This window comes from Ornithorhynchus anatinus, chromosome X3, assembly GCF_004115215.2.
Source record: "Ornithorhynchus anatinus isolate Pmale09 chromosome X3, mOrnAna1.pri.v4, whole genome shotgun sequence".
Lineage (NCBI taxonomy): Eukaryota > Metazoa > Chordata > Mammalia > Monotremata > Ornithorhynchidae > Ornithorhynchus > Ornithorhynchus anatinus.
Window position 1 is genome coordinate 326,181 of NC_041751.1, and position 15,643 is coordinate 341,823.

A 15,643-nucleotide genomic window follows, 5' to 3' on the forward strand; every position below is an offset into this window, starting at 1 on the left:
AGACTTCAGTGGGCACGACCTCCTGGACAGCCCAAGCTCACCCAAAGGAGCCCACGGCCCGGCTCGCCTGCCGCTCTCAATCTACCATTGGCCAAGAGGGTGGACTCCCGGCAGTCAATCGCATTTATTGAGTGCTTACTCTGTGCAGAGCACTGCACTCGGCACTTGGGAGGGTGAAATATAAGAATTAGACACGTTCCCTGTCCACGATGAGCTTATAGTTTAACGGGGGAGACGAGCATTAATATAAATAAATGACAGGTATATCCATAAATGCTGGAGGGCTTGGTGGGGGAGGGGGAGAGAGGGTGAATAAAGGCAGCAAGTCAGGGCAAGGCAGAAGGGAGTGGGAGAAGAGGAAAGGAGGGCTTAGTCAGAGAAGGCCCCTCGGTGGAGAGGTCAGGGAAGGCCGGCCCATCCCGCAACCGCGCCAGGGCCGGGCGAGAGGTCGCGTCCACCGTGGTGGCCGGCCAGAGAGCAGGACGCAGGGAACGGCGGGGAGCCAGCCGGGCACAGGTTCGGTCATCAGAGCCGTGCCCGGCCACCACCCATCACCGTCTAACCACCAACGCTGCTCTGAGCCGGTTCCCAGAGGGCCCGGTCCCTTCCACCTGCCTGCTTACGGGTCAGTCCCCAGCCCGAGCCCCCACCCCGGCCCCCAATCCCAGCACTCTCTAGCACAGTGGTTATTCGGGAATCAATGAGAAGCAGCCAAGGGTTTCACCAAAGGACTTAGAGTTTCTCTCAAGTCTACCCTGCCTCTTCCTCCAGTAGTACTAATAGGAGGCATTAAATTCAAGACGGTAAGCTCACTGCGGGCAGGGAACGAGTCATACTCTCCCAAGCACTCGGTACGGCGCTCTTCACACGGTAAGCGCTCAATGAATACGACCGATCGAGCGCTTACTGTGTGCAGAGCACCGTCCTAAGTGCTGGGAAAGAATACCTGAGTGGAAACTGGACCCGGGACCCTCTCTCCTCCCTCCCTCCTCTCCCCTCAACTGACCTGCCGCTGCCCGAATCGTGAAACGGTTTGGCCAAATTGGGAGACAGACTTGTGCAAATTCCAACCCTGTTTGGCAAACAGACGCCAGCGGCATCTCGACCGCTCCGGTTCTTCGCTCGTGCGTTAGCAGCTCCCGCAACGGGCCGTGCCGTCATCCGGATTTTTCTGGCTTCGAGAGGAGATCGGAATGGGGGGTACGGGGCGGTTCGCAGAGGGGAGTTTCCCCGAGCTTCTCCCCCCTCTCCGAGGCTCCCCAAGCCTCCCTCTCCCTCGGCTCTCTCCTCCCCCTCACCTCCCCTCCGAATGTGAGAACTTCCTGCAGGGAGAAGGACATGAATAGGGTCTGGCCCAGAGTCAGGAAAGATAGCCCAGGCTGTGAATGCCCTGAATTCATCTCCTGTGCAGCCACTAAATTAAAGGAATTCAGAAGCACCACAAAGAGCCCGGCTCTATAATGGATTCCGCCTTTTATTTCCTAATATAATTAAGCGGCACACAAATAAAGGCCTTTTCCAAGGAGCCGGGCCAGATGACTCGGCCCGGCGGAGTCCTTCTCTCGAAGGAGCCCGGTCTCCCCCCCGAGAGGCCGAGAACCCACCCCGCCCCTGGCGGCGCAGGGTCGCCCGAGGGTCTCCGTCCGCTGCCAGAGGCCGTGGGGCAGCCCCTACTCCTCGCTCCCATGCCCCCCGACCCCGAGCGGCCTCAGCTCCTCCGCCTCGCGCCCGCTCCGTGCCCCGCCGGCTCTCCGGCTCGGCCCCGGCCCCTGGGACAGAGTCTGACCAGGGCAGAGCCTGGGGCGCACCGGGTCGGAGCCCGAGGGGACAAGTAAAACTTACAGTCCAGCCTGCCGGGGACTAGGTCTGAAATACCATCCGTTCGATTCGGTCGTATTTATTGAGCATTTACTGCGTGCAGAGCACCGTACTAAGCGCTTGGGAGAGTACGATGCAACGATAAACAGACGAGACACATTCCTAGCCCACAACGAGCTCTTTCCCAGCAATGACCGAAGCACTCTGCGTGAGGTGGTCAAATCGGCGGATGGTATTTATTGAGCCCTCCTGAATGCAGAGCACTGAACCGAGCACTTGGGAGGATACAGTAGGACGGAGTCGGTAAGCACGTTCTCTGCCCACAGCGAGAAGCAGTGTGGCCTCGTGGACGGAACAGAGGCCCGGGAGTCCGAGGAGCTGGTTCTAAACCCAGCTCCACCACCGGTCTGCTGTGTGACCTCGGCCAGGTCACTTCACTTCTCCGACCTCGGTTCCCTCATCTGTAAAATGGGGATTAAGATTGCGAGCCCCACGTTAATATTGGTATCGAAGCGCTTACTATGTGCAGAGCACTGTTCTAAGCGCCGAGCACCGTTCCAAGCGGGATACGGACTGTGTCCGACCTCCTCAGCTGGCGTCCACTCCGGCGTTTAGTAAGGTGCCTGGCACATAGTAAGCAATTAACCAATACCATTAAAAAAATACATAAGGCTTTGAAGGTGGGAAGAGTGATCGTCAGGTAGGAAGGGGGTGGGGCGTTCCCGGCCAGAGGCAGGACACGGGCGAGGACCGGGCAACCCGCAGAGCTCAAGGGTACCACCGGACCCTCCCCCGGGCCGAATCCCCACCACCGGGGCCAAAGCCGTGGCTCCATCCCTTCCGCCTGCCAAATGAGCGGGAGGTCAGGACAGCCAAGCGCGCCGTGACAGCGTCCGAAACGGAAGCCTCGGCCTCCAGCCGGAAGCTCCGCTCCACCGACTGCCACGGAGGATACGCGCGGCGAAGCCGGTGGGGAGGACGGGACGGGACGAGTCACGGTCCATAAATAACGCAACCTCAACGCAGAATTTCACGTTCTGCCCGAGAGTCACTTTAAACAAACATACGTGACAACGATAACGGTGGTAGTCGATAAGCACTTACCACGAGCGAGTGCCGTACTGAGCGCCGGGGTCAACGTAAGATTATCGGGTCAGACGCAGGCCCCGTCCCATGTGGGGCTCATAGTTTAAATGTTGGGGGCGGGGAGAGCTGGTACTAAATCCCCATTTTACGGACGAGGAAAAACTGAGGCCCCCAAGAAGTTAAATGACTTGCCCAAGGTCACCCGGGCAACCGGAGGAGCCAAGGTTGGAACCCAGGTCCCTCGACTCCCGGGCTCGTGCTCTTTCCACAAGGTCACTGGCTGCCCAGATGAATCAGATTTTTCTTCCCTCACCTTGCCAGCTCTCCCGGGAAACCTCGCCTCCCTCCCCTGGGGCCCCACGGCACCACGGGAGCGCCGCGTGGACTCGGAGACCTGACCGACCTGTCGCAGGCATTCGGTCACTCCGGGGTTTCAGGGCGACCTACGGCCAGAGGTGCTGGCTCGGCCCCTGAGCGCCGAGCACCAGACTGGACAGGAGCCCGACAGGGGCCAGGTCCCCTGCCCTCGGGGAGCTTTCACTCGCACGCCGCTGCTCGGCTCCCAAGCCGCCCGTGGGGGTCAGCGGGAACCCTGTCTATAACTCCGTCTCACTCACTAGACTTCCTGGCTGCCGCCTGAGCTGGCTGGGCCAGAGGGAGGATGGCCTGGTCCAGCATAATGGGGGGGGGAGTCACAGAGAAGCAGCGTAGCTCGGGCTTGGGAGTCAGAGGCCATGGGTTCGAATCCCGGCTTTGCCACTTGCCAGCTGTAAGTCACTTAACTTCTCTGGGCCTCGGTTCCCTCCTCTGTAAAATGGGGATTAAGACCGTGAGCCTCGCGTGGGACAACCTGATGACCCTGTATCTACCCCAGCGCTTAGAACAGTGCTCTGCACGTAGTAAGCGCTTAAATACCAACGTTATTGTTATTAAGTCTGCTGAGAGACCACAGGCCCCCACCCCCCAAAAAATAAATTAAAAGACCTACCTTAGAGCAGGTCCTACCCCCCTACTCCTCACCCAACGGATCCCCAACCCACCGCTATGGCTACAGGAAGGAAACAACAATACTACTACTGATAATGATGTCATTTGTTAAGCGCTTACTAATGTGACAGGCACTGTACTAAGCCCTGGAGTGGATACAAGAGAATTAGGTTGGATACAGTCCCTGCCCCACGTGGGGCTCACAGTTTCAATCCCCATTTTACAGCTGAGGTAACTGAGGCACAGAGAAGCGAAGTGACTTGCCCAAGGTCACGCAGCAGACAAGTGGCGGAGCCGGGATTAGAACCCGTGATCTCTCGTCTCCCAGGCCCGGGCTCTATCCACTAGCCGCACCGCTTCACCGGTGGACCGACGGGGCAGAAGCCTCACCGCCGGCCTCCCGGGCGCGCCTCGCTGCCGACGGCGGCCCAGAGACGCGGCCGACGGGTCAGGGCAGGCGGGCGACGGAGCGAGGCTCCGAGCCAGAAGCAGACGAGCAGGTTCTGCCGCCCTCCTCCTGCGCCGCCAGTGGGGGTAGGCTCGGGGTGGCGCCGCGCCAGGGAGACGGAGCAGAGAGGAGCCTCGACGACACCCAGGCCGGGCGACCGCGAAGGGCGGCAGCCCCGGCCCGAAGGGAGCCGGCCTCGCCGTCTTTCTCGACCGTGGGAGGCCCCAGGCGCGCAGGGACGGGGCCGGCTCCCCAACCCCCAGGGACAGCCAGAGCCACGGCCCACAGACCCCGGAGCTGCCGGAAAGGGCTTAATGCCCGCCGGCCCAGGCCAGGCCCGGGACGACGGATTGAGCCGTCCGGCCCCTCCAGGCCCTCGGCTTCGGACGCGCCAGAGGTGAGGAGCCCGAGCTGACGGACTGACCGAGACGGGAAGGCACCGGGAGATCAACGGCCTCCAAGTCGTTAGAGCGATCCCGGGCCCTCTGGTCGCTGAATCATGAGGACGACCACCTTGATCAGGGTTTCATGTTTATCTGAAAACAATTCTGGTTAGGGTGTTCCAAGCCTCACAACGTTCCTGCAACTGCATTCCGTTCGTTAAGAAGGGCTAGACTTCACCTATCTGGATAGCTTTGAAAATACACAAACTAAAGCCAACCTGCCTCCTAGAAGTAAAATAAAGGTCTTCACCGAGGTAGGTCAGAGTGACAAATGTGTGGCTTCCCAAACCAAAAAGAACTATGGTTTGAGCCTATCGGATGGCACCTGAAAGATCCGGGGAGTTCCGCCCCCATTCCAATGCCAACATCTGTCTAGAAAAGGGCGCGACTCCCTCTCCCTCCCGGCTTGCAAACCTGCCACACACCCCAGTCGCCCCATCTTCCAAACTTCCTGAATCCCCACCTCCTCCGGGCCTTTCCCCGATTGATTTTTCTTCTCTCGAGACTGCGACCTCAGCTACCCGGAGCCTCGGTTCTCATGCGCTCAAAACAACCTGCGGGATTTTTGTCCAAATCTAAGGCTGTTCTAAGTGCTGGGATAGATACAGGGTAATCAGACTGTCCCTCGTGGGACTCACGGTCTTAACCCCCGTTTTAGAGATGAGGTAACTGAGGCACGGAGACGTTAAATGGCTTGCCCAAGGTCACCCGGCAGAGCCGAGATTAGAAGCCACATCCTCCGACTCCCAAGCCCGGGCTCTTGCCATTAAGCCACGCTGCTCCTCCTCTTAGACACTTCTCTTAAACACGCCACTAGTGTTATTGTACAAATCCCATTTCGAGGGTGACGCCGAAGGGAGAGGGAGCAGGGGGAATTGAGGGCTTGGTAGGGGGCGGCCCCCTGGAGGAGATGGGATTTTAATGAGGCTTTGAAAAGGGAGAAAGTGTCGGTCTGATGGGAGTGAAGGGGAGGGAGTTCCAGGACAGGAGGCGTGGGCAAAAGGTTGGCGGCGAGATAGATGAAATCGAGGTTCAGGGGTCAAGTTGGGGTTAGAGGAGCGAAGCGAGTGTGCTGGCTTGTAATAGGAAATCAGCGAGGTAAACTAGGATGGCAAACTTGGAGGGCAGGGGATTACCACAGACAGCATTTGTTGAGTGCCTAAAAGCACTGGGCTAAGTGCTTGCAAAAGTTGAAGACGGATGATATGACTGACGGCTCTCAAGGAGCTTACTTGGACACACACAGACAGGGGAATCGTGTCTTCCAGTATTATTATTATTATTATTATTATTAACCTCCACGGTAATCTCCCGGATTTTACCGCCACCAGTGCCACCCGGGCCGGAAAACTACGGAACAAATCCGACTGTCCCAGAAGTTCAACAACGATCTGAGAAGGCTCCCTCACGACAGCCTTGCTGGCCGGACCGGAGCCAGTCCCCGGTAGCCGCCAACGGAGGAAAGCAGGGCCGGGCTGGGATCCGAGAACCTCCTCGATTTACCGTCCACAGCCCCGCCTGAAGAGGCGGCAAACGACCTGGATGCAGTCGTGGCCAACCCGGCACTCTGCACACAATAGGTGCCTGAAACCATTATTTTCATTACTATCACGAATACTACTGAACCTCGCTGGGCCTCAGTTTCCTCATCTTGAAAATGGAGATAAGATCCCCAGTCTCCTTCCCCCTTAGAAAGTGAGTCTCACGGGTGATGGGAACTGAGGCCCACTAGGTTGACTTGTCCCCTCCCCAGCGCCCTGCTCGGTTGTTTGCGTTATCATCATCTTTACGACGGATTGGGGATGAGCAAAATGGGTTGGGAAGCTAAAGGCTAATCTCCTTCAAAAGCGAAAGCCAAGCCGAGATGGAAGTCGGGGAGGGATGATGGGGAGGTGATATTCCCACTCCCGTCCGCCCACCTTCCCGCCAGCTGAGTCCCGGACGACGAGCCCCAGTGAAAATGAACGTCCGCTCCGCCCTGCCCGAAAGAGACACCCTCGGACGCGCTCGCTCGGCGGGACAAACATCCCGGAGCCGTCGGTCCCTCCTGGCTCTTCGGCCACCCATCTCTAGGCCCACTCCCTGGGGCCTCGCACTTCAATCTAGGGGTCAAATGACTTTGCCAGAGGCGATTCGGAGACGCCACAGAGCAGGTTCCGGGGAATGCTGTCGTCTTCCTAAGCTGCAACTCTCTACTAGCCCCCAGAGAGCCCCTGGTTCCAGCAAAATCACATTCATTCAATCGTATTTATTGAGCGTTTACTATGTGCACAGCACTGAACTAAGAGCTCTGGAGGGTACAAAACAAGAATAAACAGACACATTCACTGCCCACAACGAGCTTACATCTCCTCCGAGAGACCTTCCCTGACTAAGGCCTCGGTTCTTCTACTCTCTCACCCCCCGTGTCACCTTTGCGCTTGCATTTGCACCCTTTATTCACCCTTAATAATAATAATGTTGGTATTTGTTAAGCGCTTACTATGTGCAGAGCACTGTTCTAAGCGCTGGGGTAGACACAGGGGAATCAGGTCGTCCCACGTGGGGCTCACAGTCTTAATCCCCATTTTACAGATGAGGTAACTGAGGCCCAGAGAAGTTAAGTGACTTGCCCACAGTCACACAGCTGACAAGGGGCAGAGCGGGATTAGAACCCATGACCTCTGACTCCAAAGCCCAGGCTCTTTCCACTGAGCCACGCTGCTTCTCCAATAATGTTGGTATTTGTTAAGCACTCACTAGGTGCCGAGCACTGTTCTAAGCGCTGGGGGAGATACAGGGTAATCAGGTTGTCCCACGTGGGGCTCACGCACTTTTAATCCCTATTTTACAGATGAGGGAACTGAGGCACAGAGAAGTTAAGTGACTTGCCCACAGTCACCCAGCTGACGAGTGGCAGAGCCGGGAGTCGAACTCATGACCTCTGACTCCGAAACCCAGGCTCTTTCCACTGAGCCACGCTGCTTCTCCAACCTGTGCCCCACGCACTCGTGTAGATCAGCAATTTATTTATTTATTTCACTGAATGTCTCCCCCTCTGGGCCGTCGGGTTGTGGGCAGGGGGAAGCGTCTATACCGACTCTGTTACGGTGCACTCTTCCGAAGAGCTCAGTACAGTGCTCTGCACGCAGTAAGCGCTCAAATGCCATCGACTGACGGTCCGCTTGATCGGTAGAGTCCAAGCTGGGATTTGGCCCGCCAGCGACGGCTTCCAGACGCAACCGCTCCTCTTCGACATCCCCTCCTTATCGACTAATAGTATTTCTTGGGCGCAGGCTGTGTGCAGAGCGCCGTATTAGCAGCTGGCAGTACAATCGAGGCAAATGCATAAGGTCCCAGTCCTCACGGTTCTCAGAGGCTGACTATGGGGAAGGGGGGAGGAAGAGAGAGAGAGCGAGAGAGAGCACACAAGACAGCCTGAGAGAGCGCGAGACAGCTACCCACCAGAGTAGATGACTGCTAGGAGGAATCAATCCATGAGCTAATGGTATTTATTGAACGTTCACCGTGTGCTGAGCAGTGTACTAAGCACGCGGCAGAGTAGACTACGAGAGAGTCGGTAGACCCGATCCTTCCCTCAAAGCGCATATAGTCTCGTGGGAGCTTTCAATGGAGGAGGAGATGATCGGGTATAAAGATCCATCGGCAAGTGCTCCCGGGAGGCTCAGAGCATCCGAGTGCTCAGGTGGCCCTGAAATGCTGACGTGGGATGGGGGGGGGGGATCTAAGGAGGGGCGATTAGCTGGGGGGAGATGGGCCGGGGGGATCAGAAATGTCAAGAGGGAAGAGAGGCGGCTTCGGAGAAGTTCCCTCCCAGCCACCTCGGAGGAGTTCACGTAAATGAAGGGAGGGTGAGAGACGCCTGTCGGATGCCCGATCCTGCCTTGCCTTCTCCTCTCATTTACGGATTCCCACGTGTTCCCCTCACCCCTGCTGTGCGGGCTGCCTCTACAGTTCCGTACAGATACCTCAGTGGGAATTTTTCCCAAGACTTTAATGGTACGGCCCGGCTGACACCCGTGATAGGCAACCGTCTCCAAAGAAGGCCGCCCCACAGAACGCCACCCCCGCCAGCCAACCAGCCAGAACAGAGAACGCGGCGAGGCTTTGTGACGAAAGCCCCAGAGACAATCCGAGGAAGAGGCTGCCGGGTGACCTTGGCGGTTAGGCTGGGCTTGGCCCACGCCTAGAGACACGGGGACACGCGTGTCCAGAGACATGTACGGGCAGAGAGGAATGACGAACCAGGGCACAAGCGATGTCCGTCTTAGTATTCTCGTTTTAAATGATTGTCAAAATGTGTGCGTGGGTGTAGATGTGGGAATACACACCCACCCACCCACCGTATTTTCAATGAAATCAGACCTGTAGCTTCCGTCTTCACCCCGTCTGGCTTGGCGATCCATCTAAGCCGATTGCGGGTTTCCTAGTGCCTCTCCGGGAGGTCTGCCGGAGTCGTCTGTCGTCTGCCGCGTGAACCTGGGCGAGTCATTAACTTCCGGGGCCTCACTTACCTCACCTGTTCAATGGGGATTAAGACTGAGGGGCAGGGATGTGTCCAACCAGATCATTCTCTAGCTATCCCGGCGTTTAGTATAGTTCCCGGCATATAGTAAGTGCTCAACGAATACCATTACATGAAAACCTAAGGCAGAAGCGGCAGAAGGGAAATGAACTGGTTTTGCTGAAATCGCAAGGGGCGGGGCGGCTTTCTGCCAAGTTTTAGTGAACCGTCTCCGGGCTCTCATCAGGCTGGGTCACTTCAAACTCTCCGGGTGACAGATCACACCTTACAGCACTTGAAAATGGTGAGCGTCACCTGCCCTCCCTCCCGGGGGCCGATGAGGGAGATGAATGAATGAGCTAACAGGCCAAAGAGGGCTGTGGGGCAGAGGGCCGAAAGGAAAGATCCCGCCGCCCTCTTGCTCCCGGATCCGGGAGCGAAGGGAGCGGCAGCTGCGTGTCGTACACACACCAGAGGAACCGTGGATTCGGAAAGCTTCGTTCTTCAAATTAGGAAAATATCACACTCTCTGCTGTCACACGCTTGTACGGCGTTAGCCAATTCTGCTCTAATTACAGTAATAAGAACCGGCTTGTCAATGGGATAGCTTAAGGCCGGTCCACACCTTCTAGGGTTTCTGGTTCTCCGGTGTAAGACTGGAGGGTCTCGGAGAGGGTAAGGCGGGTGAGGCTATCCCGGAGGTGGTTGCCCCCCAACCCCAGGGCCCTTGGAACGGAAACGGCTGGAGCGCTTCCCCCCGCCTGCGGCAAAGGCAGGGAGGGAAAGTGATGATAAGGGGAAATGAAGAGAAAAATATCACAGGTAGTGGAGTGGGAGACCCACCCCCCACCCCATTACAGCCCCCATTAAGACCCATTAAGAGATCAGGATTCAGGATCCTTCAAGGCGGGGCAAACCCAACCAAGTTTTCCAGAAAAAGTCTCGGAAGGAAAATCTTAACGTCCAATTCTAAAAGGGAACCGATCCATCGGAGACCCACGTCCTGCATTCGCCTGCCCTTCTGTTGCCTGTCTCCCCGCCTTGACCCTAGGCTCACCGTGGGCAGGGAATGTGTCCGTGACACCGCTATACCGTACTCTCCCAAGCGCTTGGTACAGCGCTACGCCCACCGTAAGCGCTCAAACCCGACTGACCGCGCGACCACAGGTCAACGACGGTCATCTCCGGAAGACCCAAGGCCTTCGATTTTAAAGGACGGCTTTTGAGCCGGGGAGCGACTTTTTGAGTAACTCTTTTTCCCGCAGTGGGCATCGGCTTGCGGACGGATCTCTCCGTGTTCCATCCAGAGATTCCAATCGCCCCAGCCCGCCCACGACTCCCACGGTCCCCTTTCCGGTTCACCACCACCACCACCACCACCACCACAACAATCGACAACTTCCCTCGGTTTTTAATACTGCCGAGGGGAGACGGCACTCGGGGCTCAAACCTCTCAGCGAGGCGCTCGCACCCTTCTCCCCCGGCCCCATTCCTCACGAGCCGCCCGCAAGCCAGAAGTGAACGGCAAGGTCCCGGCTGGCGGGGCACCTCCGCCCGGAGGTTGGCACTCCCCTCCCCGCCGCAAACCACTTGCCAACCACGCAGACGACGGAGCTCCGTCCGCTTCAGACGGCAGCCCGAGAACGCAAAGAAGAAGGCCCCACGGTCCACGCTCGATTCTCCCCTCGTCGAGGGCGAGGAGCTCCAAGAACACACCCGCCGGGAAACGCGAAGGCCGAATTTGGGGGGCACGAGGGGCTCGGGCGTGACCTCCTCCCCCGGAGGCGTCACCCCCTCACCCCCACCCTCCGCCGCAAACACCTTTTCCCCCACTGCAGACGAGAAGCGGCGCGGCGTGGAGGACAGGACACGGGCTTGGGAGTCAGAGGACGTGGGTTCTAATCCCGGCTCCGCCACCCGACTGCCGTGTGACCTCGGGCACGTCACTTCACCTCTCGGTGCCTCGGTTACCTCACCTGGAAGATGGGGATTAAGAAAGCACGCCCCACGAGGGACGACAACCCGATTACCTCGTAAGCACCCCAGCGCTTCGGAACAGTGCCCGACACCTAGTAAGGGCTTAACAAATACCATCGTTATTATCATTATTATTATTATCTGCCCCCACTCGCGGGCTCGGGCCCGATCCGCACCCCTCCCCGGGGCTCGAACACGCTCCCCGATGGCTCCGACAGGCCCCGCGGGGGAGCTGAATGGGCCGTCAGCCCCCTCCCCGCTCCCACCCCCAAGCGGGGTCCGCCGCGCGGGCAGCTCAGCCCCTCCAGTTGCCCCCGGGCAGCCCGGCTCCACACCCCGCCTCCTCCGCCCAAACCCTCGCTACCCAAAGGACACGGGGCTCCCATGACCCGCGAGGGCTTTCTGCTCCCAAGCAAGGGGCCAAAGGGGGCCGCCTTTTAGGGGAGAACATCGAGCAACGGTATCTACTGAGCGCTTGCTAGGCGCACAGCACTAAGCGCTCGGGAGAGCACAATACAACAGAATTAGCAGACGTGTCCCGTGCCCATCGCCAACTGTGGTTTCACTCTCTTTAGATGGCAAAACTCAGAGACGGGAGAACGCCGCAAGCGCGCCCCACGTCAAACCCGAAAGCCAGAGGGAAAATGAAGAGTCCACAAACGAGGCACGTCACAAGTGCGACGGAACCCCCTACGCGGCGTCTGTAGGAAGCACGCCACGAGGATGGGATTTAAATTTCACGACACGGACGATCAAAAGCCCAAGTCAGTAGCGTCGTTCCGGAAAAAGGCCGGTCCGGAACACGGCTCCGCCGCAGATAACGGCACCCTCCGGGTGCGTGACGGCGTCGCCCCCAAAAGCTACGTCGAAACTACAACCTGCGACGTAGACTACGGAGCCGCTCCGTCGGTTTGAACCGACTGAGGGTACGAACGCGTCTGATGCGCCAGAACGGCATTCAAAAGCAGCGAGCGTTTCGCTTCCCGACCGCCGACGCTCTGAAAGCGAACGAGCGGGGGAGGATTTCGGGCCCCGGGGCCGGACGGCCGTGGCCGTGCCCGCCGTCTACGGCGAGGGGACTCCCCCGAGAGCCCCGGGCACCTTCCGTCGGCTTTTGGGAAGGAAAGCGGTAGGTCGCCGACGGCAGCGAATCCGGGCCCCGTCAACCGGGAACTCGGCAGCCCACCGTCCCCGCCTGCCCGGCGTGAGCCGACAGAGACGGAACGGGGAGGTTGACGGATAACGGGCGGCAATTCGGCGCCGGTCTGTTCCCCCGGGTGCGGGACGCCGTCCGCGCGGCCAAAATTACCCAGCTGACATCTCCGGCACCGAGGCGAGGGCCGGGCCTTCCCCGGCCCGTTTGAGACGCGAGCCGTCGCCCGAGTCGCCACGCGGGGACCTCGGGGAGGAGAGCCGGCTCCTCCAAACACGGGGAGCGGCGGCCCTGGCCCGGGAGGGAGCGGCGCGGAGCCGTCTGATGCGGGAGGCGCGCTGAAAGAGGCCGAGGAGCCGCTCCCTAGAGGCTGGCGGGGCTCGGCCCGGGGAGGGACGGAGAGACGGGGAGAGACAGAGAGAGAACCGCCCCCCAGCAAGCTCTCCTCGCAGAAACGGCTATTCCCATCCCCACCCCGACCCGGGGAAAGGGGGACCGGGACTCCAGGTCGAACACGGGGGGGGGGGGGGGGGAGAGGAGCCCGGGACGGAGCAGGGGCTCTGGCGAGACCGTACGCTCCTCCGGGGCGAGATGGCGTCTACTCCCGCGCTCTTCCAAGTACAGCGCTCCGCACACGGTAGACGGTAAGCCCCTCGAGGGCAGGAGTCCCATCTACTGACCCTTGGCACCCGAGCGCCTGGTATTCCCGGAGGGCGGGGGGGTCGCGCCTACCGGTCACGGTACCGGCCGCCCGGCGCGCGGTCCCGTGTCCCGGCGATCCATCGTCTCCGCCACTTCCGCCCCACCCTCCCGGGCGCCGATGAGCGCTCGGCGGGCGCCGCCGTTTCACCGACCGACGGGCAGCGCGGGGCCCGGGCACGCCACGGCCGCGGGCCCCGAAGAGCGAGTGGGGCGCGGGGGCGGGCCTCCGGTCGGGGAGCGCCTCTGCGGCGGGACACTTCTCCCCGGAGGCCGTCGGAAGCCGAAGCCTCATCTCCTCGGTCCCTCGCCTCCGGCCACCCGCCAACCTGCGGTGGGGGAAGACGACGGGGCCGGGCCCAGTCCCTTGGCGGGGCAGCCCGGGAGATGGAGATTCCCAGTATTCCCGGGGGGGGGGGGGGGGGAGGAAGGATCTCCCAAACCCTCAGTCCGGCGCTCCGCACGGAGTAAGCCCTTGACAGATACAACCGAACGGATCGGCCTCGTCCGTCCGACGGAGCGGAGCGTTGTTTCCCGGGTACCGCGAAGCTCCCGGCCCAAAGCGAGGGGGAGGAGGAGGAGGAGGAGGAGGAGGAGGTACGGGAAGAGCTGGAGAAGGAAAAAGAAGCGGAGGCGGAGGAGGACGAGGAAGCGGCGCGGCCCACCGGGAAGGGCACGGGCCCGGCAGTCGGGGGGCCCGGGTCCCGACCCCGACCCCGCCACCCGTCCGCCGCGTGACCCCGGACGAGTCACGTCGCCTCCCGGTGCCTCGGTCGCCTCTCCCGTAAAACGGGCACGGGGACCACGAGCCCCAGCCGGGCCCCGGGACCGCGTCCGACCCCGACGGTCCTCCGCCGGCCCCCGCGTCTCGCGCGCGGTGAGCTCTCCGGTGGCGGGGCGGGGCGGGGGCGGGTTCCCGGCGGGGGGCCGAGGCGGCGGGGCTTCGGGGCCCGGGAGGTCGTGGGTTCTAATCCCGACCCCCGCCCCTCGTGGGCCGCGGGAGCCGGGGCAGGCCGCCGGACTCCTCCGGGCCTCTCGCTTCCCTCGAGTGGGAAAGGGGGACGAGGCCCCCGGGCCCCACGTGGGACGGGCCGCCCCAGCTTCCGTCTCCACCCCCGGCCGGGGAGCGGTCGGGGGTAACGGATCGCCCCGGTTATCCTAAACGCTAGGCGCCCCCGGTTTTTCTCGTGGGTGGGTGGAGGTGGGACGGGCGGTGTGGAGCGGGCGCTCCGTCCTTCTCTTCGACGGCAATTCCCGGGCGCTTGGAGCTAAGCGTTGGGCCGGCGGAGCGGGTCCCCGGGGCCGGGCCGGGCCGGGCCGGTCTTACCGGTGTAGAAGCGGATGAGGCAGCCGATCTCGGGGTCCATGCCCTCCTCCTGCACCCGGGCCAGGTCGCGGAAGCCGAGCTGGAAGAGGTAGTCGTTCTGCAGCTGCAGGGGCTTCTCGTGCGGCTGCAGCCTGCGGGCCGCCTCCCCGTGCAGCTGCACGAACAGCGCGGCCGGGCCCGACGGGGACGGGGACCGGGAGCGGGACGGGGAGCGGGACGGGGAGCGGGACGGGGAGCGGGACGCGGAGCGGGACGGGGGGGCCTCCCTGGAGGAGGAGGAGGCGGAGGAGGAGGAGGAGGCCCCGGCCCCTTCCAGCTCCGAGGAGGAGGAGGAGGAGGAGGAGGAGGAGGAGGAGGGCCGGGGGCCGGGGGTCCCGGGGCGGCCGAGCCTGGCGGCCAGCTGGGCGGCGGTGGTGTCCAGCGTGCAGAGGACGGGCCGGGGCGGGGCGGGGGTCCCGGGGCCGGCGGCGGGGGCCCCCGGGGGGTCGCGCAGGGGCCGGCGCGGGGGCAGGACGTGCAGGCAGCCCCTCCCCAGCTGGCCCCGCACCCAGTCCCGCTGGGCCGGGGGCAGCGGGGCCGCCTGGCGCGCCGGGGGGACCGGGGGAACCGGGGGGCTCTTCCCGGCGGAGGCGGCGGCGGCGGCGGAGGAGGAGGAGGAGGAGGAGGAGGACCAGGAGGAGGAGGACGGGTTCCTCTTCAGCCGCCCCCGGCGGAGCAGCAGCGAGCCGTCGGGGCGGGGGCGGGCGCGGGGGCCGGGGCCGGGGCCGGGGCCGGGGCCGGGGCCGGGGCCGGGGCCGGGGCCGGGGCCGGGCGGGGCTGCCCGCCGCCTCCTGCGCTCCCCAAGCCCGCCCGGACCCTCCGCGCCGCGCTCCTCCCCGGCCGGCCGGGCGGGGGCGGAGGCGGAGGCGGAGGCGGAGGGCTCCATCCCACCGGATCCCGCCCCCTCCTCGTCCTCCCGGCCCCGGAGCCCCCGCCTGCAGGCAAGGAGGGAGGGAGGGAGGGAGGGAGGGAAGGAGGGGGGCGGGCCGGGAGCGGCGGCCCCCGGGGCGGCCCGGGGATTATGTGTCCAAGGCAAACATTCCACCGGGGGCTCCGCCTTCGGGCCCGCGCGCCCCGCCGCTCCGTGACGGCGGGGCGGGGCCTCATGACTATGCATGAGCTGGGGGGGCGGGGCCTCCGGCCCCACCGAAACGTCACGCCG

General features: G+C 62.1%; 1 protein-coding gene and 1 long non-coding RNA gene across 2 annotated transcripts in view; both read right to left on the reverse strand.

The window, feature by feature from the left end:
* PHLPP1 (PH domain and leucine rich repeat protein phosphatase 1) overlaps nucleotides 1–1,205 on the reverse strand; it is a 45,795-nt gene extending 44,590 nt beyond the window's left edge. Inside the window, 1 exon segment of the mRNA XM_029053643.2 lies at nucleotides 1,007–1,205. Within this exon segment, the coding sequence (XP_028909476.1) occupies nucleotides 1,007–1,100 (94 nt within the window). The 5' untranslated portion in view covers nucleotides 1,101–1,205.
* A 6,504-nt stretch (nucleotides 1,206–7,709) lies between these two features.
* On the reverse strand, nucleotides 7,710–14,527 carry LOC114807561. Its single transcript, XR_003755617.1, has 3 exons — nucleotides 14,443–14,527; nucleotides 9,148–9,301; nucleotides 7,710–8,144 (listed from the first exon to the last, which is right to left on the reverse strand). It is a non-coding gene; the product is annotated as an uncharacterized LOC114807561 (long non-coding RNA).
* Between the last annotated feature and the right edge of the window lie 1,116 nt (nucleotides 14,528–15,643).